The following is a 27,524-nucleotide window of genomic DNA, read 5'->3' as shown; positions in this document are numbered from 1 at the left end:
CTTGAACCAGACGCTCCGGAGGAAGCCAAACAACTATGGGCAGAGAAGAGTCGACTGTTCCTTTACAAAGGGAAGTTGTGCCGCAGAATGGTTAACTCCCGGACGCATGAATTACTCTGGCAAGTAGTGGTGCCACGAAGAGACGCAGCCATGGTGATGGAGGCATACCACGACGGAGCTGGACACTTCGGGTGGAAGAAGCTGGAGTTCCTGCTGCGCGAGCGATTCCACTGGGTAGGCATGAGGGGAACCATTGAGAAGTGGTGCAGAGACTGTGGCCCGTGCAACCTGAGAAGGAAGGACCGCGCCAGCCAGAAGACTCCCCTGCAGTCCATCGTCACCCGGCAACCGTTGGAACTGGTAGCCTTGGATCATGTAAAACTGACCCCAAGCAGAAGTGGCTACGTCTACGCGTTAACCATCGTGGATCATTACTCCCGGTTTCTGGTTGTCGTCCCCGTCAAGGACTTAACGGCTCAAACGGCAGCTAGAGCCTTGCAGCAGCACTTTTGCCGTCCACACGGGTACCCGGACCAAGTGCTGACGGACCAGGGACCTGCCTTTGAAGCGGAGGTCTTCCAGGAATTCTGCAATCTGTATGGCTGCCGGAAGATAAGGACGACACCCTACCATCCGCAGACTAATGGACTTTGTGAAAAAATGAACCAGGTGGTGATGGATCTTCTAAAAACGTTGCCCCTGGAAGAACGCAGTCTGTGGCCTGAAAAGTTGCCCGATCTGGTGGACCTATACAACCACATCCCGGTAGGTTCCACCAACTGTACCCCGGCTTACCTAATGAGGGCAAGACCTGGTAAGTTACCTGTTGACCTGGAAATGGGAGTCCTGACACCCGAGGACACTTCACCAGAAACAGACTGGGACACAGAGAGGCAGCAGCAGTACCGGAGAGTACAGTAGAGCGTGGAGCGAAGTCTCTGTCAGGCTAGGGAAAGACAAGAGAAAACTTACAACCAGTATGCTCCCGCTGTTCCCCTGGTACCCGGAGAGCAGGTCTTGAAGAGGAAGAGACGGCTCCACAAGTTGGACGACCAGTGGGAGAAGGACCCGTACACCGTACTGCCCTCAAGCCACGAAAACCCGAAGGTCTGTACCATCAGTAAAGACGGAGGGGAAACCACAGCCATTGTATCCCGGGACCACCTGAAGAAGTGTCCCGAACAACTGAGGAACCCTGAAGAGGAACAAGAAGACCATCGACCCGTAGAGGAAAGGGAAGATATGGTTAGTACCGTGCTCGGGGACTTCCCTCGGTCTTGGACTCAAGTCAATGGTGCAGTTGTGGTACCCGTACTCGCCTTTCTCCAACCATCATCCCAAGAATCTACGGAGCAACCGGTAGAGCTGGAAGAACAGCCGGTCCAGGAGGCAGAAGACTCTACACAAGCAGACCCGGAAAATCAACCCTCTGCTTATAGTGAGCCTGCCATACCCCTAGTGAGCCAGAGGGCCCATAGACAGCTGCCCAGTTTACCCTTGACAGCTCCTACACCCTGTAGTTCAGGGCCAGACAGTCAGCTCCGTAGGTCCACTAGGGCCACTAGAGGCCAGCTACCCGCACGTTGGAGGATCTAAATGTTTAAGCTATCTTATATGTTTACTTGTTTATAGTTGCTTGTGTATAATTTTGTGTTTCTAGTTCTTTTTAGGAGTCCTTGGTGGATTTACCGGGAATCCTTGTACATAGTTGGAGCGTAACCCAGGATGGACTAAAGACTGTTAAGGACTCGGGGCAGGACAGGCCCCTACCTGGTTACGTCTCCCTGTTTTGGTGAAATGGACACCTTGCTTTTCAAAACTGCACCCGGTTGCGGACACGCCGTAACCATCTTATGTGTTTTCTTATTGTATTGTTATTGGTATACCTTGTTATGTTTTTCTAAAAAAAAAAAAAAAATATGTTTAGTCCCGGAGTACTAAATTTCACTAGGGGGGAATGTGACACCCCAGGGGTCTGGTTGCCACAGTGATAGAGATATTACGTCTGAGAGCAGGTGGGAGGTCCTTTGGTCAGGGATCCTGTGCATGCCACACCTCCTGCCCAGTCTTGGGAGGGGAAGGACTTCCCCTATATAAACCCGGGGCTGAGGCAAGGTGAGTGAGAAAGAAGACAGAACAAGAGTAGAGAAGAGAAGCAGCATAGCAAGAAACATCAGGAGCTCTGTGGGGAGCAGTGTTACAACGAGTCAGGGGCTGGCAGCTGCAGAGCTCGCCCTGACTCAGAAGATTTCTTACCGGACCCGGAGTCCGAGGCTGTGGGGACTAACTCCTACCCAGCAGCAGAAACCGTCAAGCAGAGGATTTCAGGTCCTCTGGCCCAGAAGCCCGAAGGCACGGTCACACGCGTGGGACCAGCACCGCCATCGTGGAGCGGAAGCCATTAGAAGGCCCCGAGTCACCGGCCATACGGGTGAGCACCACACGGTACACTCAGGGACGTGGGCTACTTATTCCCGCCTCTAGCAAGGTAGCCAGAAGAGTACAGTTAGTTGGGAAGGCCTACAACTCCGCCTGGCCAGGGGAGATCCCATCTGCTCAAGGACTGACCAGGCCCCTATCACTAGCAAGTACTCCGGGAGGGTCTATCTTTGTCACCAGTAAAGACCCTGAACTACACCGCACCGTCTCTGAGTGGTTCCTGCTACCCCCATCATCCACGTCGGCTGCCCTGAGGCCATACCCCTCCCGTTGGGGGTTATACCATCCACGCTGCACCATCCTTCCACCGGCCTCAGCGGTCTGCCCTGCAGCGGCAGCTCCATAGCTGCATTCAACGGGTGGCGTAGTCACCGACCATCTACTGCTAGTACATCGCCGCTCAGTTTGACTCCCTGGGCACGGACCGGGTCGCCGCCACGAGACTACAACCCTCAAGAGATCCGGCTCCGGGTAAGCTCCCGCGTGCGCAACGCAGCGCGACACAGGCCCAGGGGCGCGTCACCTGGGCATGCTCCTGATGAGGCTGAGTATTGTGTGTGGCCTCCACGTGCCTGTATGACCTCCCTACAACGCCTGGGCATGCTCCTGATGAGGCTGAGTATTGTGTGTGGCCTCCACGTGCCTGTATGACCTCCCTACACCGCCTGGGCATGCTCCTGATGAGGCTGAGTATTGTGTGTGGCTTCCACGTGCCTGTATGACCTCCCTACAATGCCTGGGCATGCTCCTGATGAGGCTGAGTATTGTGTGTGGCCTCCACGTGCCTGTATGACCTCCCTACAACGCCTGGGCATGCTCCTGATGAGGCTGAGTATTGTGTGTGGCCTCCACGTGCCTGTATGACCTCCCTACAACGCCTGGGCATGCTCCTGATGAGGCTGAGTATTGTGTGTGGCCTCCACGTGCCTGTATGACCTCCCTACAACGCCTGGGCATGCTCCTGATGAGGCTGAGTATTGTGTGTGGCCTCCACGTGCCTGTATGACCTCCTTACAACGCCTGGGCATGCTCCTGATGAGGCTGAGTATTGTGTGTGGCCTCCACGTGCCTGTATGACCTCCCTACAATGCCTGGGAATGCTCCTGATGAGGCTGAGTATTGTGTGTGGCCTCCACGTGCCTGTATGACCTCCCTACAACACCTGGGCATGCTCCTGATGAGGCTCAGTATTGTGTGTGGCCTCCACGTGCCTGTATGACCTCCCTACAACGCCTGGGCATGCTCCTGATGAGGTTGCGGATGGTCTCCTGTGGGATCTCCTCCCAGACCTGGACTAAAGCATCCGCCAACTCCTGGACAGTCTGTGGTGCAACGTGACGTTGGTGGATGGAGCGAGACATGATGTCCCCGATGTGCTCAATCGGATTCAGCTCTGGGGAACGGGCGGCCAGTCCATAGCTTCAATGCCTTCATCTTGCAGGAACTGCTGACACACTCCAGCCACATGAGGTCTGGCATTGTCCTGCATTAGGAGGAACCCAGGGCCAACCGCACCAGCTTTCATCTGTGAAGAGCACAGGGCGCCAGTGGCGACTTTGCCAATCCTGGTGTTCTGTGGCAAATGCCAAGCGTCCTGCACGGTGTTGGGCTGTGAGCACAACCCCCATCTGTGGACGTCGGGCCCTCATACCACCATCATGGAGTTGGTTTCTAACTGTTTGTGCAGACACATGCACATTTGTGGCCTGCTGGAGGTCATTTTGCAGGTCTCTGGCAGTGCTCCTCCTGTTCCTCCTTGCACACAGGAGGAGGTAGCGGTCCTGCTGCTGGGTTGTTGCCCTCCTATGGCTCCCTCCACATCTGGTATCTGCTCCATGCTCTGGACACTACGCTGACAGACACAGCTACTCTTCTTGCCACAGCTCGCACTGATGTGCCATCCTGGATGAACTGCACTACCTGAGCAACTTCTGTGGGTTGTACTGTAGACACCGCCTCATGCTACTGTACGTCTAGGGGTGAGAGCAATGGCAAAATGAAAAAGTAACCAAAACAACAGCCAAAAAGGATGAGAATAGAGAATTGGTCTGTGGTCACCACCTGCAGAACCGCTCCTTTATAGGGGGTATCTTGCTAATTGACTATCATTTCTACCAGTTGTCTGTTCCATTTGCACAACAGCAGGAGAAATTGATTCACAATCAGTGTCGCTTCATACCTGGACAGGTAGATTTCACAGAAGTGTTACTGACTTGGAGTTACAGTGTGTTAAGTGTTCCCTTTATTTTTTTGAGCAGTGTAGATTTGAAAAAAAAAAATTGCCAAAAATTTGTAAATCAAAAACAGATTTATGCAATGGGTCATTTTCAGGTGATAGCTTTTAAGCGCTAATTTTTGAGCCCCATTAACTAGAAAATAAGGAACACCTAAAATATTTTTCAGTTGTTACTTTGCGGTCTCTTTTTGCCACAATAGTTCTATTTTTCACTATTCAACAACATTACAAGCTCTAAATTCTCAGGAGGTGTCAAAAATGGCGCGGTCAGAGTGACCCGGAGCTTAGATATTAACCCCTTCTCAATCACGTTCGGACAAGCTAAGCTCTTGTTTACTGCAAGACCACAGTAAATAGGAACAAGTCACGTTCCCTCTGTTTTCCTGCACCGATCCGTCTCTGTTGTACAGGGTGCATTTAACAGGAAGAGCGGCAATTGAAGTCAAGCTATTTTGTGGGACTTCGAGTTCTGTAATTGAACTCCTAATGGTTTAAAGTGAGAAAAGAACATTAAAAAGGTTGGAAAAGTAGTAATCATAGCGGTTGTCAACAAAGTGTTCTGCGGAAACAATGGCTATTTTAACCTACTTCAAGTCCTGACCCAGCGTACTACTATGTGCCATATTATACAGAGATCATCCTGTTCTTAAAGTGACACGCCAAGCAAATTTTCATATTAACACTAGAACTACTGATGGAGTCATTTTGACTCCTTTCGTTTTTTATTTCTCTTCTGTGACTACATTTTTCAGAATTCCGGCTTGAAACTCGGTGACTTTTCCTCAAATATGATGTGAAAAAAGATTTTGTGAGAATAAATAATTTTGATGAAAAATTTGCGCGTTTTTTTCAAAATTTACCAAGAACTACTGAAGGGAGTCATTTTGACTCCCTACTATATTTTGAGGTCCTTTTGTCACTAAATGTTGCTATAAAGTTTTGTGCATAATTTTTTCACTCTGTCTTATTTACCCTGATGTTCATATAGATGTAGTTCAATTTACATGTCAACTTTTCACATTTTCCTTGTGTTTTACCTGCTTGTATTACTGTGTAATGCTGAACAAAATAGCTTGTTTACTCTAGGCTCTTATCTTATGCTAATGAAGGGTGGTGTTTTTCTAAGGTCCTAGCAGGAGACAGTATTCTGGATAGTAACTTTACTTTCAGTTCAGCTGAAGAGACAAAGAGAACAGACGCAGACATACGAGCTCTGAAGACTCATACAGGTATGAATTGTTATGAAATAGTTTAGCTGTCTGTCAACTGATTCAGCCCACCTACTTTTGAAGGTGGCAGAACAGTTATTATTTCTTTTAGTTTTCATTTCATTTCTATTTTTCAGCAGGGAACTATATAGAATTATGGAATTTGTGAGGAATATGGAGAGAAGACGTTTGATAAAGCCTCAGGATATTCTGGCTACTTTGCAATCCATACCGGAGGATGAATCGGAATCCGAATTGCAGGAACATGTATTTGATTCTGACAGTGATGAAGATTTCATTCCTCAGAACATATCAAGTGAATCTGAAGACTCAGAAGGAACAAATCCAGAAGGTAAGTAGTTATGTGTATTTATTTGTTCTTCCACACACTGAGTTAGGGCCTGTGCACACTAGCAGAATTCTGGCTGAATAGCCATCTGGATATTCTTGCCGCAATACAGGCCGTACCTGCCTGCTCATGCCTGAAGCTCCGCTCCGAACCCCGGGCTGGAGCCGCTGTCAGGGACAGAGCAGCGCTTGCTTACGCGCGAGCACGGCTCCGTCCCAGACAGCGGCTCCAGCCCGGGGTTCGGAGCGGAGCTTCAGGTATGAAACTCCGCTCTGTACCTGAGCGGGCAGGTACGGGCCGGATTGTGGTGAGAATATCCGGTCGGATATTCCGCCGCTAATCCAGCCAGTGTGCACGGACCCTTACAAAACAAAAATTCTAAATATTCATCAACTTTTTTACAGATATTCCAAGCACATCAACTGGGGATCGGGCTCATGCAGTTATGTTGCCTCGTGACCATCCTCCTGGTCGTGGACAGAAAAAATCAGCAAAACGTCCCAGAAATGAAAGAACAACAGATAACGATGGCGGCGAAGGTAATGCAACAACAAACACCAGAGAAGGCGAATCTGAAGGAATACTAGTTTCAGCGGATGGTATTCAATGGAAACCTGTTGAAATTGGAGAACACTTGCCTGGTAGGCGTGACAGCCAAAATATTCTTCGAGAAGCACCTGGCCCTACAGGATACGCCAGAAGAAATATCATTATCGATAGTCCTTTGAGCGCATGGCGTTTATTTTTTGATTCATATATATTGACACATATAAAGAACTGTACGCTTGCAGAAGCATGCAGGAACAATAATTTACAGTTTACTGTATCTGATGAGGAGCTAGATGCATTCATTGCGATATTCTATGCTCGTGGAATATCTGGCACGAACCGTCACTCGATTAGCAGTATTTGGTGTAATGACTGGGGAATACCGTTTTGCAAAGCGACAATGTCTAGGGACCGCTTTGTTGAAATTATGAGGTTTCTCAGATTTGATGAGAAATCTACTCGATCGGAGAGACTGCAAACGGACAAGTTTGCTCTATTTTCTACTGTGTGGGACAGGTTTATTGAAAATTGTATTGCGTGTTACAAACCTGGCCCATACATAACGGTGGATGAGCAACTTTTCCCAAGCAAAACTAGGTGTCCATTCACGCAGTACATGCCTTCCAAACCAGATAAATATGGCCACAAATATTGGCTAGCTGTTGATAAGAGGAGCAAATATCTGGCAAATGGCTTCCCTTATCTAGATGACACACGCCGTGCTGAGGACCGTTTAGCTGACCATGTGGTAATGAAGTTATTGGACCCGTTTTTGAAAAAAGGTCGCAATGTTACAACCGATAATTATTTTACTTCAGTAAAATTAGCTAAACAGCTAAAAAGCAAAGGAACAACCATCGTGGGAACACTGAACAAGATAAGGCGAGAAGTGCCTAAAGAAATAAAATCCATGAAAGAGGAATTGTACAACACTAAAGTGTTTAGAAATGAAGACAATTTTACACTTACAGTATATCAAGGAAAGCCCAACAAAAATGTTGTCATTTTGAGTTCCGTCCATCCAGATGTTGTTGTTGCGTCTGATTCCGCTAAAAAAACTCCAGAAACGGTAAAGTTTTACAATGAAACAAAATATGGAGTAGATGTAGTGGATCAGATGGCACGAAAATATACCACACGAACATGCACAAGGAGATGGCCTGTTCATGCATTTGAAAATGCCTTAGACTTTGCGGGTATAAATGCATGGATAATATTCAAGGAGATTACCCACCAAAAAATGTCACGCAAGGCATTTTTGCAAACGCTTGTGAGAGAGTTGAGTGGTCCTTATGTCACAGATAGGGAAAAGGGTTCCACGTCCCAAGTTTCTACATGCTCAGAAGTGATGGTTCAAACAAAATTTTGCCAGATCAAAGAAAAGTGCAAGAAAAATAGATCTGTCGGAAATTGTAAGACTTGTGGTAAGTCTTTGTGTGGGCAATGTACTGCCATAAATCAAAGGCAATGCCTAAAATGCGAAACACCAAATGTTTAGAAGGTGAATTCTGCGCCATATTTTCATTTTTATGCTCCTCCACCTACATTTTCTCTGCTTTTTGTTCTTCAGTTGTTGTTTATATGTGTGCACTTGAATAAAAAAAAATGTTTGAAAAACGTCTATTATAATTATTGTTATTTTCTGTAGAAAAATAAGAAAAGCAGAAAAAAAAACAATCAAAAGCATTACTGTTGGATCTCACAATAATAATACATTACAAAAAATATAATTATTAATAAATAACCACAAATGAAACTCTAAAAATAAACGAAAACAAGCAAGGAGTCAAAATGACTCCTTTCAGTAGTTCTAGGCGGGGTCACGAGTCCAGTAGTCCTAGTGTTAAGTATGTAACATACTAAGGGCTCTCATTCTTTCCCAATCAGTCCTGATTTGTAAATCCTTAACACCGGGCACTACCAACCACCGCTGCATATTTTGGGTTGTGCAGCAGAGGTTTGCCAAACAATTTCCTTCTCTCTAACGCCATAGTCTTCCAGCACTCTTTACCTAATATTGGTAATTCTGAGACCCCTCTGCTTTTTTCTCTTTTTCTGGAGAAATTGCGGGGTGACTAGAATATTATCCTCTAGAATCAGGACATTGATGAGTAAAGGAACTAAACTCCTATGGTGCCAAAGGATTTGTCATTTCCCCACTCAGCCCTACAGTGTACACCCACATCTGTGCCTTCAATGATTCAAGTTATTAGCTATGATTAGAGATGAGCTAAACAATTTGACGCAAATCAAATTTGTGTTGAATTTTTGGGAATTTGCTGAATCCGGCGAATTTGAAAAATTTGTAATAGCCTGCTTACACATTGTAGAAAATTGCATTGCCCTGAGAAGGATCACGTAATCTTGGGCAAGCTTTCCCATAATCCTTGCAGCTATCATATCCCATACTACAGCACAGACAATCAGGAGGGGCTATCATAGTCTGCATAAAAGCGGAGGCAGGGAATGCAGCAGCCGTATTGTGGTGAATGTGGATAATAAGAGGATGTCACAACTTAGCAATAGAGATAGGGAAAGAAAACCATAAAACACTGAATAAACTGAACAGATAGTGTGTGACAGCACTCCAGTAAGGAATGGTTATGATCCCTTTACCCATAGCCTTACATATTGAGTTCATTTTGACATTACTAATTCTGTTATTTTTGATAAAGGGGTTACACACAGGCACAAGCTGAGCCGAGTACTTTTGATTGGCGGCTATTTTGATTCGCCCAAGAACTATTTTCTTGGAGAATTCCAATTTCTAAAGATTCCCTCATCTTTATGAGCTTTGTTCTAGTGCTGGATGTAGAAATACAATAGTTGCCAAACTCCTCCATCAGGTATGGCACTGGGCATATATGGAGGTAGATAAGTAACCGGTAGACACCTTTGGAGCATCTTATATGGCGGCAGATATTGGGGGGACAGTCTGGCTCTTTACATAGACAGACTAGGAAGAAGACCCGTTCATCGGGGGGAAGTTTTAATTCAGCCAGAATAAATAATATTTCCATATTGTGCCCACATATTACTCCTATATATTTCCCAAACTGCCAATCAGTGTCTGGATAATACTGTTATGCAAAGGCTAAGACATGAAGGAACAAAGTCTCACGCATGTTAGGTCATCGAATGAGACCCTTGAGGTTGATTCAGAAGGTTCACACACTCCGGTGTGAGCAGGCTGGTTTGGTAGAGTCTTTGGCCATGTCTTACACTTAAAAAAGTAGTTATACATTTAGCGACTTGGGATCCTCTACGATCTTTCTTACCGTTCATCAGTTCCAGAAGTGGAGGAACATCAAAAATTAACTGCATCATGGTGTCCAACCCATTGTATAGGCCTCCTGGCTTCCGATATGACGGCCTTCATGTTTCCTTGTTTTGTGTGTTTTTTTTCACCCATTCACACTCATTTATATATATTTTCCTCCCACATTCTCATACATACACATTTTTTCTCATTTGGACTTGTCTTCTTTACACTTGGTCTCCCCTTTTGCATATTTTTCTCTCCATTATTTTGTATCCATATTGCATTACCCCTTATTATTTTTACCACATTCCAAGATTTTTTAATTTTTTCAATTTCACCTACATCATACAGTGTCACCACCCTTTGTTGTTCCTATTTTTTCATATCCCTTAATACACATACAGTGGGTACGGAAAGTATTCAGACCCCTTTAAATTTTTCACTCTTTGTTTCCTCGCAGCCATTTGGTAAATTCTAAAAAGTTCATTTTTTTCTCATTAAAGTACACTCTGCACCCCATCCTGACTGAAAAAAAAACAGAAATGTAGAAATTTTTGCAAATTTATTAAAAAAAGAAAAACTGAACTATCACATGGTCATAAGTATTCAGACCCTTTGCTCAGACACTCATATTTAAGTCACATGCTGTCCATTTCCTTGTGATCCTCCTTGAGATGGTTCTACTCCTTCATTGGAGTCCAGCTGTGTTTAATTAAACTGATAGGACTTGATTTGGAAAGGCACACACCTGTCTATATAAGACCTCACCGCTCACAGTGCATGTCAGACCAAATGAGAATCATGACCTCAAAGGAACTGCCCAAGGAGCTCAGAGACAGAATTGTGGCAAGGCACAGATCTGGCCAAAGTTACAAAAGAATTTCTGCATTACTCAAGGTTCCTAAGAGCACAGTGGCCTCCATAATCCTTAAAAGGAAGAAGTTTGGGACCAACAGAAGTCTTCCTAGACCTCCCTAGACCTGGCCGCCCAGCCAAACTGAGCAATCGTGGGAGAAGAGCCTTGGTGAGAGAGGTAAAGAAGAACCCCAAGATCTCTGTGGCTGAGCTCCAGAGATGCAGTAGGTATATGGGAGAAAATTCCACAAAGTCAACTATCACTGCAGCCCTCCACCAGTCGGGTCTTTATGGCAGAGTGGCCCAACGGAAGCCTCTCCTCAGTGCAAGACATATGAAAGCCCGCATAGAGTTTGCTCAAAAACACATGAAGGACTCCCAGACTATGAGAAATAAGATTCTCTGATCTAAGGAGACGAAGATAGAACTTTTTGGTGATAATTCTAAGCGGTATGTGTGGAGAAAACCAGGCACTGCTCATCACCTGCCCAATACAATCCCAACAGTGAAACATGGTGGAGGCAGCACCATGCTATGGGGGTGTTTTTCAGCTGCAGGGACAGGACGAATGGTTGCAAATGAAGGAAACATGAATGCGGCCAAGTACAGAGATATTCTGGATGAAAACCTCTTCCAGAGTGCTCTGGACCTCAGACTTGGCCGAAGGTTCACCTTCCAACAAGACAATGACCCTAAGCACACAGCTAAAATAACAAAGGAGTGGCTTCATAACAACTCTGTGACCATTCTTGACTGGCCCAGCCAGAGCCCTGACCTAAACCCAATTGAGCATCTCTGGAGAGACCTGAAAATGGCTGTCCACCAACGTTCACCATCCAACCTGACGGAACTGGAGAGGATCTGCAAGGAAGAATGGCAGAGGATCCCCAAATCCAGGAGTGGAAAACTCGTTGCATCATTCCCAAGAAGACTCATGGCTGTACTAGCTCAAAGGGGGGCTTCTACTCAATACTGAGCAAAGGGTCTGAATACTTATGACCATGTGATATTTCAGTTTTGCTTTTTTTAGAAATTTGCAAAAATTTCTACATTTCTGTTTTTTTCAGTCAAGATGGGGTGCAGAGTGTACATTAATGAGAAAAAAATGAACCTTTTAGAATTTACCAAATGGCTGCAATGGAACAAAGAGTGAAACATCTAAAGGGGTCTGACTACTTTCCGTACCCACTGTATATTAATAATTTTTGGACACATTATCTCACATCCTCACATTTACTCTTATGTTGTTAATTTTTTATTTTTCATGTCCTTTCCCTGTTCTTTACATCTCTGATAGTGCCTTCATATTTACCCATCATTGCCTTCCTCTCCTCCCCTTGCCCTTATTCTTCATGGCAGCTGCAGCACTGTGTGTATGACGTCTTCCCGGCTCGCGAGTTGTTATACCTTTATCGACTCAGGAAAATTCAAGAAGTCAAGTCTGTGATTACTTGTCAGATGCAGGGCTTCTCAGAGACTTCTATGGGCTAGACCGATGTCATAGGAGCCTTTGGAAGTGTACGGATGATACAGAACTTGTGTAGTAACTTTTCGTTAGTGCTCATGCTCTGCCTTTTAATAACCTCCCTAGTAGAACCTATAGAAGGATATAAGAAGCTGAGCATACGCAATAACAATCATTTATTGAGTATGCTCAGTAGCATCTATAAACTTCTATAAACTCAATTGACTTGGAGTCCATACTGAGCCAAAATTCGGTCTATGGGAGTCTGAACGTAGTTAGTAATGAAAATACGTAGGCACACTGCCAGAAACTGGACAGTCCTTCGTGTGAAAACATTTCCTAAATTTTCTCCATGGGAAGCTCCTCTTCACTAGCACATCCTTCAGTGACGAGCCAACAATGGAAGGTACCTTCAAAAATCAGACAAATCAACGAGTGCAGAACAGATGTGCTAAGCTCTCTATAGCAAAAATCAGAGGTGTAGCTATTGGGAAAAAATAAGAAGTAGAGGCATCTGGTTCCTTGAGGGAAGGGGAAGTGGATTTCCAAAATATAAGTCCTCCAATACAGAGGGGTCATCAGAAGTTCCCATCCTTGACATTACAAAGACTTGGTGCCTCCAAATGGTAAGTGAGGGAACCCAAGCGTGCAATCTACGGCACAAGCTCTTCACCTGGAAATATCTCTTAATACAATTTCCAGTCTTCAAGGAATTAGTCCACTGGTGAACGTTGCTTGCAAAGTCCTTGGCCATCTCGAGCAGAGGATATCGGATGGATGAGCCAGAGCATGCTATCATTCTGTTTTTAGCATCGTATAAAATCATTTCTTACTAGAGCCATTTTTTCTCCTGGAGCAAACCCTAAGAAAGCGGGACAGCTGGTCACTTAATATCTTCATCCATCATAAGAAGATTCCTTAGTGCCTGCTCTCCCGTGTGTTGCCTGAAAGGCAGTGTTCGCAGTACATAAATCCTCAGCCTCCTGCATGAAGGGGGCTGCACATGCGGCTCCTAACACCCCCCAGGGATGAGGTTTGATAATTGAAAGCAGGTGGTAGATAGACAAGTGCTAGGAGGATCTTGGCTGACTTTGTTCTTTAAGGTTGATGTCCTCCCAGTGTTTCCTTCTCCAGCTCACTGGGTGGCTTGCAGAATGAATTTTCAGAACTCTCTAGAGCCCAAAATGCCACTGGTTCTGGCCTCCTACTTTGTGGATTTATTGTTCTTCCTGTCAGGGCTGGGCCTGTCCCTTCCAGAAGAGTCTGATGTCCCATAAGCACAGAACAAAATGAGATTATTCATGTCTGAGTCTGGAAGAGGTTACCTAACACAGCGAGATACGGACTATGCAAAAAATAGCCATAGTATTGTCATAAAAGCCAAACAGGTAATTCTGCAAAAAACATCAAACTGTTCCAATTCTACCTCAAAACGTATTAATATGAGAACATACAGTACAGGAATCCTTATGGATAAATTGTAGGGTCTAGTTTGTGGTGAGATAATTTTTTACAAGAATATAACTACTATAATACTGCTCCTATGTACAAGAATATAACTACTATAATACTGCCCCTATGTACAAGAATATAACTACTATAATACTGCTCCTATGTACAAGAACATAACTACTATAATACTGCTCCTATGTACAAGAATATAACTACTATAATACTGCCCCCTATGTACAAGAATATAACTACTATAATACTGCCCCCTATGTACAAGAATATAACTACTATAATACTGCACCCTATGTACAAGAATATAACTACTATAATACTGCCCCTATGTACAAGAATATAACTACTATAATACTGCTCTTTTGTACAAGAATATAACTACTATAATACTGCTCCTATGTACAAGAATATAATTACTACAATACTGCCCCTATGTACAAGAATATAACTACTATAATACTGCCCCCTACGTACAAGAATATAACTACTATAATACTGCCCCTATGTACAAGAATATAACTACTATAATACTGCTCCTATGTACACGAAAATAAATAATATAATACTGCTCCTATGTACAAGAATATAACTACTATAATACTGCTCCTATGTACAAGAATATAACTACTATAATACTGCTCCTATGTACAAGAATATAACTACTATAATATTGCTCTTTTGTACAAGAATATAACTACTATAATACTGCTCCTATGTACAAGAATATAATTACTACAATACTGCCCCTATGTACAAGAATATAACTACTATAATACTGCCCCTATGTACAACAATATAACTACTATAATACTGCTCCTATGTACAAGAATATAACTACTATAATACTGCTCCTATGTACAAGAATATAACTACTATAATATTGCTCTTTTGTACAAGAATATAACTACTATAATACTGCTCCTATGTACAAGAATATAATTACTACAATACTGCCCCTATGTACAAGAATATAACTACTATAATACTGCCCCTATGTACAACAATATAACTACTATAATACTGCTCCTATGTACAAGAATATAACTACTATAATACTGCCCCTGTGTACAAGAATATAACTACTAGAATAATACTGCCCCTATGTACAAGAATATAACTACTATAATAATACTGCCCCTATGTACAAGAATATAACTACTATAATACTGCCCCCTATGTACAAGAATATAACTACTATAATACTGCTCCTATGTAAAAGAATATAACTACTATAATAATACTGCCCCTATGTACAAGAATATAACTACTATATTACTGCCCCATATGTACAAGAATATAACTACTATAATACAGCTCCTATGTACAAAAATATAACTACTATAACACTGCTCCTATGTACAAGAATATAACTACTATAATACCGCCCCTATGTACAAGAATATAACTACTATAATACCGCCCCTATGTACAAGAATATAACTAATATAATACTGCTCCTATGTACAAGAAAATAAATACTATAATACTGCTCCTATGTACAAGAATATAACTACTATAATACTGCCCCTATGTACAAGAATATAACTACTATAATACTGCTCCTATGTACAAGAATATAACTACTATAATACTGCTCCTATGTACAAGAATATAACTACTATAATATTGCTCTTTTGTACAAGAATATAACTACTATAATACTGCTCCTATGTACAAGAATATAATTACTACAATACTGCCCCTATGTACAAGAATATAACTACTATAATACTGCCCCTATGTACAAGAATATAACTACTATAATACTGCTCCTATGTACAAGAATATAACTACTATAATACTGCTCCTATGTACAAGAATATAATTACTACAATACTGCCCCTATGTACAAGAATATAACTACTATAAAACTGCCCCTATGTACAAGAATATAACTACTATAATACTGCTCCTATGTACAAGAATATAACTACTATAATACTGCCCCTATGTACAAGAATATAACTACTAGAATAATACTGCCCCTATGTACAAGAATATAACTACTATAATACTACTGCCCCTATGTACAAGAATATAACTACTATAATACTGCCCCTTATGTACAAGAATATAACTACTATAATACTGCTCCTATGTACAAAAATATAACTACTATAGTACTGCTCCTATGTACAAGAATATAACTACTAAAATACTGCCAATATGTACAAGAATATAACTACTATAATACTGCCCCTATGTACAAGAATATAACTACTATAATACTGCTCCTATGTACAAGAACATTAATACTATAATACTGCCCCTATGTACAAGAATATAACTACTTTAATACTGCCCCTATGTACAAGAATGTAACTACTATAATACTGACCCTATGTACAGGAATATAGCTACTATAATACTGCCCCTATGTACAAGAATGTAACTACTATAATACTGCCCCTATGTACAAGAACATAAATACTATAATACTGCCCCTATGTACAAGAATATAACTACTCTAATACTGCCCCTATGTACAAGAATATAACTACTATAATACTGCCCCCTATGTACAAGAATATAACTATTATAATGCTGCCTCCTATGTACAAGAATATAACTACTATAATACTGCTCCTATGTACAAGAATATAACTACTATAATACTGGCCCTTATGTACAAGAATATTACTACTATAATACTGCCCCCTATGAACAAGAATATAACTACTATAATACTGCCCCTTATGTACAAGAATATAACTTCTATAATACTGTCCACTATGCACAAGAATATAACAACTAAAATATTGCTCCTATGTACAAGAATATAACTACTATAATGCTGCTCCTATGTACAAGAATATAACTACTATAATACTGCTCCTATGTACAAGAATATAACTACTATAATACTGTCCCCTATGTACAAGAATATAACTACTATAATACTGCCCCCTATGCACAAGAATATAACTACTATAATACTGCTCCTATGTACAAGAATATAACTACTATAATACTGCCCCTATGTACAAGACTATAACTACTATAATACTGCTCCCTATGTACAATAATATAACTACTATAATACTGCCCCCTATGTACAAGAATATAACTACTATAATACTACTACTATGTACAAGAATATAACTACTATAATACTGCCCCCTATGTACAAGAATATAACTACTATAATACTGCCCCCTATGTACAAGAATATAACTACTATAATACTGCCCCTATGTACAAGAATATAACTACTATAATACTGCCCCCTATGTACAAGAATATAACTACTATAAATCTGCTCCTATGTACAAGAATATAACGACCATAATACAGCTCCCTATGTACAAGAATATAACTACTATAATACTGCCCCCTATGTACAAGAATATAACTACTATAATACTGCTCCTATGTACAAGAATATAACTACTATAATACTGCCCCCTATGTACAAGAATATAACTACTATAATACTGCTCCTATGTACAAGAATATAACTACTATAATACTGCCCCCTATGTACAAGAATATAACTACTATAATACTGCCCCTATGTACAAGAATATAACTACTATAATACTGCCCCCTATGTACAAGAATATAACTACTATATTACTGCCCCATATGTAAAAGAATATAACTACTATAATACAGCTCCTATGTACAAAAATATAACTACTATAACACTGCTCCTATGTACAAGAATATAACTACTATAATACTGCCCCTATGTACAAGAATATAACTACTATAATACCGCCCCTATGTACAAGAATATAACTACTATAATACTGCTCCTATGTACAAGAAAATAAATACTATAATACTGCTCCTATGTACAAGAATATAACTACTATAATACTGCCCCTATGTACAAGAATATAACTACTATAATACTGCTCCTATGTACTAGAATATAACTACTATAATACTGCTCCTATGTACAAGAATATAACTACTATAATATTGCTGTTTTGTATAAGAATATAACTACTATAATACTGCTCCTATGTACAAGAATATAATTACTACAATACTGCCCCTATGTACAAGAATATAACTACTATAATACTGCCCCTATGTACAAGAATATAACTACTATAATACTGCTCCTATGTACAAGAATATAACTACTATAATACTGCTCCTATGTACAAGAATATAATTACTACAATACTGCCCCTATGTACAAGAATATAACTACTATAAAACTGCCCCTATGTACAAGAATATAACTACTATAATACTGCTCCTATGTACAAGAATATAACTACTATAATACTGCCCCTATGTACAAGAATATAACTACTAGAATAATACTGCCCCTATGTACAAGAATATAACTACTATAATAATACTGCCCCTATGTACAAGAATATAACTACTATAATACTACCCCTTATGTACAAGAATATAACTACTATAATACTGCTCCTATGTACAAAAATATAACTACTATAGTACTGCCCCTATGTACAAGAATATAACTACTAAAATACTGCCAATATGTACAAGAATATAACTACTATAATACTGCCCCTATGTACAAGAATATAACTACTATAATACTGCTCCTATGTACAAGAACATAAATACTATAATACTGCTCCTATGTACAAGAATATAACTACTATAATACTGCCCCTATGTACAAGAATATAACTACTATAATACTGCCCCTATGTACAAGAACATAAATACTATAATACTGCCCCTATGTACAAGAATATAACTACTATAATACTGCCCCTATTTACAAGAATGTAACTACTATAATACTGCCCCTATGTACAGGAATATAGCTACTATAATACTGCCCCTATGTACAAGAATGTAACTACTATAATACTGCCCCTATGTACAAGAACATAAATACTATAATACTGCCCCTATGTACAAGAATATAACTACTATAATACTGCCCCTATGTACAAGAATATAACTACTATAATACTGCCCCCTATGTACAAGAATATAACTATTATAATGCTGCCTCCTATGTACAAGAATATAACTACTATAATACTGCTCCTATGTACAAGAATATAACTACTATAATACTGTCCCTTATGTACAAGAATATAACTACTATAATACTGCCCCCTATGAACAAGAATATAACTACTATAATACTGCCCCTTATGTACAAGAATATAACTACTATAATACTGCTCCTATGTACAAGAATATAACTACTATAATACTGCCCCTATGTACAAGACTATAACTACTATAATACTGCTCCCTATGTACAATAATATAACTACTATAATACTGCCCCCTATGTACAAGAATATAACTACTATAATATTGCTGTTTTGTATAAGAATATAACTACTATAATACTGCTCCTATGTACAAGAATATAATTACTACAATACTGCCCCTATGTACAAGAATATAACTACTATAATACTGCCCCTATGTACAAGAATATAACTACTATAATACTGCTCCTATGTACAAGAATATAACTACTATAATACTGCTCCTATGTACAAGAATATAATTACTACAATACTGCCCCTATGTACAAGAATATAACTACTATAAAACTGCCCCTATGTACAAGAATATAACTACTATAATACTGCTCCTATGTACAAGAATATAACTACTATAATACTGCCCCTATGTACAAGAATATAACTACTAGAATAATACTGCCCCTATGTACAAGAATATAACTACTATAATAATACTGCCCCTATGTACAAGAATATAACTACTATAATACTACCCCTTATGTACAAGAATATAACTACTATAATACTGCTCCTATGTACAAAAATATAACTACTATAGTACTGCCCCTATGTACAAGAATATAACTACTAAAATACTGCCAATATGTACAAGAATATAACTACTATAATACTGCCCCTATGTACAAGAATATAACTACTATAATACTGCTCCTATGTACAAGAACATAAATACTATAATACTGCTCCTATGTACAAGAATATAACTACTATAATACTGCCCCTATGTACAAGAATATAACTACTATAATACTGCCCCTATGTACAAGAACATAAATACTATAATACTGCCCCTATGTACAAGAATATAACTACTATAATACTGCCCCTATGTACAAGAATGTAACTACTATAATACTGCCCCTATGTACAGGAATATAGCTACTATAATACTGCCCCTATGTACAAGAATGTAACTACTATAATACTGCCCCTATGTACAAGAACATAAATACTATAATACTGCCCCTATGTACAAGAATATAACTACTATAATACTGCCCCTATGTACAAGAATATAACTACTATAATACTGCCCCCTATGTACAAGAATATAACTATTATAATGCTGCCTCCTATGTACAAGAATATAACTACTATAATACTGCTCCTATGTACAAGAATATAACTACTATAATACTGTCCCTTATGTACAAGAATATAAATACTATAATACTGCCCCCTATGAACAAGAATATAACTACTATAATACTGCCCCTTATGTACAAGAATATAACTACTATAATACTGCTCCTATGTACAAGAATATAACTACTATAATACTGCCCCTATGTACAAGACTATAACTACTATAATACTGCTCCCTATGTACAATAATATAACTACTATAATACTGCCCCCTATGTACAAGAATATAACTACTATAATACTACTACTATGTACAAGAATATAACTACTATAATACTGCCCCCTATGTACAAGAATATAACTATTATAATACTGCCCCCTATGTACAAGAATATAACTACTATAATACTGCCCCTATGTACAAGAATATAACTACTATAATACTGCCCCCTATGTACAAGAATATAACTACTATAAATCTGCGCCTATGTACAAGAATATAACGACCATAATACAGCTCCCTATGTACAAGAATATAACTACTATAATACTGCCCCCTATGTACAAGAATATAACTACTATAATACTGCTCCTATGTACAAGAATATAACTACTATAATACTGCCCCCTATGTACAAGAATATAACTACTATAATACTGCTCCTATGTACAAGAATATAACTACTATAATACTGCCCCCTATGTACAAGAATATAACTACTATAATACTGCCCCTATGTACAAGAATATAACTACTATAATACTGCCCCCTATGTACAAGAATATAACTACTATAATACTGCCCCTATGTACAAGAATATAACTACTATAATACTGCCCCCTATGTACAGGAATATAACTACTATAATACTGCCCCCTATGTACAAGAATATAACTACTATAATACTGCCCCTATGTACAAGAATATAACTACTATAATACTGCCCCTTATGTACAAGAATATAACTACTATTATACTGCCCCTTATGTACAAGAATATAACTACTATTATACTGCGCCCTATGTACAAGAATATAACTACTATAATACTGTCCACTATGTACAAGAATATAACTACTATTATACTGCGCCCTATGTACAAGAATATAACTACTATAATACTGTCCACTATGTACAAGAATATAACTACTATAATACTGCCCCTTATGTACAAGAATATAACTACTATAATACTGCTCCTATGTACTAGAATATAACTACTATAATACTGCCCCTATGTACAAGACTATAACTACTATAATACTACTCCTATGTACAAGAATATAACTACTATAATACTGCCCCCTATGTACAAGAATATAACTCCTATAATACTGCCCCCTATGTAAAAGAATATAACTACTATAATACTGCCCCTATGTACAAGAATATAACTACTATAATACTGCCCCTATGTACAAGAATATAACTACTATAATACTGCTCCTATGTACAAGAATATAACAACTATAATACTGCTCCCTATGTACAAGAATAAAACTACTATAATACTGCCCCCTATGTACAAGAATATAACTACTACAATACTGCTCCTATGTACAAGAATATAACGACTACAATACTGCTCCCTATGTACAAGAATATGACTACTATAAGACTGACCCCTATGTACAAGAATATAACTACTATAATACTGCCCCCTATGTACAAGAATATAACTACTATAATACTGCCCCTATGTACAAGAATATAACTACTATAATACTGCCGCCTATGTACAAGAATATAACGACTATAATACTGCTCCCTATACACAAGAAAATAACTACTATAATACTGCCCCTATGTACAAGAATATAACTACTATAATACTGCCCCCCATGTACAAGAATATAACTACTATAATACTGCTCCTATGTACAAGAACATAACTACTATAATACTGGCCCCTATGTACAAGAATATAACGACTATAATACTGCTCCCTATATACAGGAATATAACTACTATCATACTGCCCCCTATGTACAAGAATATAACTACTATAATACTGCACCTATGTACAAGAATATAACTACTATAATACTGCTCCTTATGTACAAGAATATAACTACTATAATACAGCCCCCTATGTACAAGAATATAACTACTATAATACTGCCTCCTATGTACAAATATATAACTACTATAACACTGCCCCCCTATGTACAAGACTATAACTACTATAAGACTACTCCTATGTACAAGACTATAACTATTATAATACTGCCCCCTATGTACAAGAATATAACTACTATAATACTGCCCCCAATGTACAAGAATATTACTACTATAACACTGCCCCCTATGAACAAGAATATAACTACTATAATACTGCCCCTATGTACAAGAATATAAGTACTATAATACTGCCCCTATGTAAAACAATATAACTACTATAATACTGCCCCTATGTACAAGAATATAACTACTATAATACTGCCCCTATGTACAAGAATATAACTACTATAATACTGCTCCTATGTACAAGAATATAACGACTATAATACTGCTCCCTATGTACAAGAATAAAACTACTATAATACTGCCCCCTATGTACAAGAATATAACTACTATAATACTGCTCCTATGTACAAGAATATAACGACTATAATACTGCTCCCTATGTACAAGAATATGAATACTATAAGACTGATCCCTATGTACAAGAATATAACTACTATAATACTGCCCCCTATGTACAAGAATATAACTACTATAATACTGCTCCTATGTACAAGAATATAACTACTATAATACTGCCCCCTATGTACAAGAATATAACGACTATAATACTGCTCCCTATACACAAGAATATAACTACTATAATACTGCCCCCCATGTACAAGAATATAACTACTATAATACTGCCCCCCATGTACAAGAATATAACTACTATAATACTGCTCCTATGTACAAGAATATAACTACTATAATACTGCCCCCTATGTACAAGAATATAACGACTATAATACTGCTCCCTATATACAGGAATATAACTACTATCATACTGCCCCCTATGTACAAGAATATAACTACTATAATACTGCACCTATGTACAATAATATACCTACTATAACACTGCTCCTTATGTACAAGAATATAACTACTATAATACTGCCCCCTATGTACAAGAATATAACTACTATAATACTGCCTCCTATGTACAAGAATATAACTACTATAATACTGCCCCCCTATGTACAAGACTATAACTACTATAAGACTACTCCTATGTACAAGACTATAACTATTATAATACTGCCCCCTATGTACAAGAATATAACTACTATAATACTGCCCCCAATGTACAAGAATATTACTGCTATAACACTGCCCCCTATGTACAAGAATATAACTACTATAATACTGCCCCTATGTACAAGAATATAAGTACTATAATACAGCCCCCTATGTACAAGAATATAACTACTATAATACTGCCCCATGTACAAGAATATAACTACTATAATACTGCCCCTAATGTACAAGAATATAACTACTATAATACTGCTCCTATGTACAAGAATATAACGACTATAATACTGCTCCCTATATACAGGAATATAACTACTATCATACTGCCCCCTATGTACAAGAATATAACTACTATAATACTGCCCCCAATGTACAAGAATATTACTGCTATAACACTGCCCCCTATGTACAAGAATATAACTACTATAATACTGCCCCTATGTACAAGAATATAACTACTATAACACTGCCCCCTATGTACAAGAATATAACTACTATAATACTGCCCCTATGTACAAGAATATAACTACTATAATACTGCTCCTATGTACAAGAATATAACTACTATAATACTGCCCCCTATGTACAAGAATATAACGACTATAATACTGCTCCCTATATACAGGAATATAACTACTATCATACTGCCCCCTATGTACAAGAATATAACTACTATAATACTGCACCTATGTACAATAATATACCTACTATAACACTGCTCCTTATGTACAAGAATATAACTACTATAATACTGCCCCTATGTACAAGAATATAACTACTATAATACTGCCTCCTATGTACAAGAATATAACTACTATAATACTGCCCCCCTATGTACAAGACTATAACTACTATAAGACTACTCCTATGTACAAGACTATAACTATTATAATACTGCCCCCTATGTACAAGAATATAACTACTATAATACTGCCCCCAACGTACAAGAATATTACTGCTATAACACTGCCCCCTATGTACAAGAATATAACTACTATAATACTGCCCCTATGTACAAGAATATAAGTACTATAATACAGCCCCCTATGTACAAGAATATAACTACTATAATACTGCCCCATGTACAAGAATATAACTACTATAATACTGCTCCTATGTACAAGAATATAACTACTATAATACTGCTCCTATGTACAAGAATATAACTACTATAATATTGCTCTTTTGTACAAGAATATAACTACTATAATACTGCTCCTATGTACAAGAATATAATTACTACAATACTGCCCCTATGTACAAGAATATAACTACTATAATACTGCCCCTATGTACAACAATATAACTACTATAATACTGCTCCTATGTACAAGAATATAACTACTATAATACTGCCCCTGTGTACAAGAATATAACTACTAGAATAATACTGCCCCTATGTACAAGAATATAACTACTATAATAATACTGCCCCTATGTACAAGAATATAACTACTATAATACTGCCCCCTATGTACAAGAATATAACTACTATAATACTGCTCCTATGTAAAAGAATATAACTACTATAATAATACTGCCCCTATGTACAAGAATATAACTACTATATTACTGCCCCATATGTACAAGAATATAACTACTATAATACAGCTCCTATGTACAAAAATATAACTACTATAACACTGCTCCTATGTACAAGAATATAACTACTATAATACCGCCCCTATGTACAAGAATATAACTACTATAATACCGCCCCTATGTACAAGAATATAACTAATATAATACTGCTCCTATGTACAAGAAAATAAATACTATAATACTGCTCCTATGTACAAGAATATAACTACTATAATACTGCCCCTATGTACAAGAATATAACTACTATAATACTGCTCCTATGTACAAGAATATAACTACTATAATACTGCTCCTATGTACAAGAATATAACTACTATAATATTGCTCTTTTGTACAAGAATATAACTACTATAATACTGCTCCTATGTACAAGAATATAATTACTACAATACTGCCCCTATGTACAAGAATATAACTACTATAATACTGCCCCTATGTACAAGAATATAACTACTATAATACTGCTCCTATGTACAAGAATATAACTACTATAATACTGCTCCTATGTACAAGAATATAATTACTACAATACTGCCCCTATGTACAAGAATATAACTACTATAAAACTGCCCCTATGTACAAGAATATAACTACTATAATACTGCTCCTATGTACAAGAATATAACTACTATAATACTGCCCCTATGTACAAGAATATAACTACTAGAATAATACTGCCCCTATGTACAAGAATATAACTACTATAATACTACTGCCCCTATGTACAAGAATATAACTACTATAATACTGCCCCTTATGTACAAGAATATAACTACTATAATACTGCTCCTATGTACAAAAATATAACTACTATAGTACTGCTCCTATGTACAAGAATATAACTACTAAAATACTGCCAATATGTACAAGAATATAACTACTATAATACTGCCCCTATGTACAAGAATATAACTACTATAATACTGCTCCTATGTACAAGAACATTAATACTATAATACTGCCCCTATGTACAAGAATATAACTACTTTAATACTGCCCCTATGTACAAGAATGTAACTACTATAATACTGACCCTATGTACAGGAATATAGCTACTATAATACTGCCCCTATGTACAAGAATGTAACTACTATAATACTGCCCCTATGTACAAGAACATAAATACTATAATACTGCCCCTATGTACAAGAATATAACTACTATAATACTGCCCCTATGTACAAGAATATAACTACTATAATACTGCCCCCTATGTACAAGAATATAACTATTATAATGCTGCCTCCTATGTACAAGAATATAACTACTATAATACTGCTCCTATGTACAAGAATATAACTACTATAATACTGGCCCTTATGTACAAGAATATTACTACTATAATACTGCCCCCTATGAACAAGAATATAACTACTATAATACTGCCCCTTATGTACAAGAATATAACTACTATAATACTGTCCACTATGCACAAGAATATAACAACTAAAATATTGCTCCTATGTACAAGAATATAACTACTATAATGCTGCTCCTATGTACAAGAATATAACTACTATAATACTGCTCCTATGTACAAGAATATAACTACTATAATACTGTCCCCTATGTACAAGAATATAACTACTATAATACTGCCCCCTATGCACAAGAATATAACTACTATAATACTGCTCCTATGTACAAGAATATAACTACTATAATACTGCCCCTATGTACAAGACTATAACTACTATAATACTGCTCCCTATGTACAATAATATAACTACTATAATACTGCCCCCTATGTACAAGAATATAACTACTATAATACTACTACTATGTACAAGAATATAACTACTATAATACTGCCCCCTATGTACAAGAATATAACTACTATAATACTGCCCCCTATGTACAAGAATATAACTACTATAATACTGCCCCTATGTACAAGAATATAACTACTATAATACTGCCCCCTATGTACAAGAATATAACTACTATAAATCTGCTCCTATGTACAAGAATATAACGACCATAATACAGCTCCCTATGTACAAGAATATAACTACTATAATACTGCCCCCTATGTACAAGAATATAACTACTATAATACTGCTCCTATGTACAAGAATATAACTACTATAATACTGCCCCCTATGTACAAGAATATAACTACTATAATACTGCTCCTATGTACAAGAATATAACTACTATAATACTGCCCCCTATGTACAAGAATATAACTACTATAATACTGCCCCTATGTACAAGAATATAACTACTATAATACTGCCCCCTATGTACAAGAATATAACTACTATATTACTGCCCCATATGTAAAAGAATATAACTACTATAATACAGCTCCTATGTACAAAAATATAACTACTATAACACTGCTCCTATGTACAAGAATATAACTACTATAATACTGCCCCTATGTACAAGAATATAACTACTATAATACCGCCCCTATGTACAAGAATATAACTACTATAATACTGCTCCTATGTACAAGAAAATAAATACTATAATACTGCTCCTATGTACAAGAATATAACTACTATAATACTGCCC

The 27,524-nt window shown here is 38.2% G+C and overlaps 2 protein-coding genes across 2 annotated transcripts in view; one reads left to right on the top strand and one right to left on the bottom strand.

Moving 5' to 3' along the window:
* GFRA4 (GDNF family receptor alpha 4) overlaps positions 1 to 27,524 on the bottom strand; it is a 673,071-nt gene that overhangs the window by 34,206 nt on the left and 611,341 nt on the right. The gene's annotated exons all lie outside the window — the stretch shown is intronic.
* On the top strand, positions 6,040 to 9,270 carry LOC141167710 (uncharacterized). Its single transcript, XM_073655016.1, has 3 exons — positions 6,040 to 6,235; positions 6,637 to 7,529; positions 9,175 to 9,270. Exons 1-3 carry the CDS (start codon positions 6,040 to 6,042, stop codon positions 9,268 to 9,270), a joined length of 1,185 nt encoding a protein of 394 aa, XP_073511117.1.

The sequence above is a fragment of the Phyllobates terribilis genome, unplaced genomic scaffold, assembly GCF_046119375.1.
Source record: "Phyllobates terribilis strain yellow unplaced genomic scaffold, ASM4611937v1 Scaffold_1__5_contigs__length_1240528914, whole genome shotgun sequence".
Taxonomy (NCBI): Eukaryota; Metazoa; Chordata; class Amphibia; order Anura; family Dendrobatidae; genus Phyllobates; species Phyllobates terribilis.
This window is presented reverse-complemented; position numbering and strand designations above follow the sequence as displayed.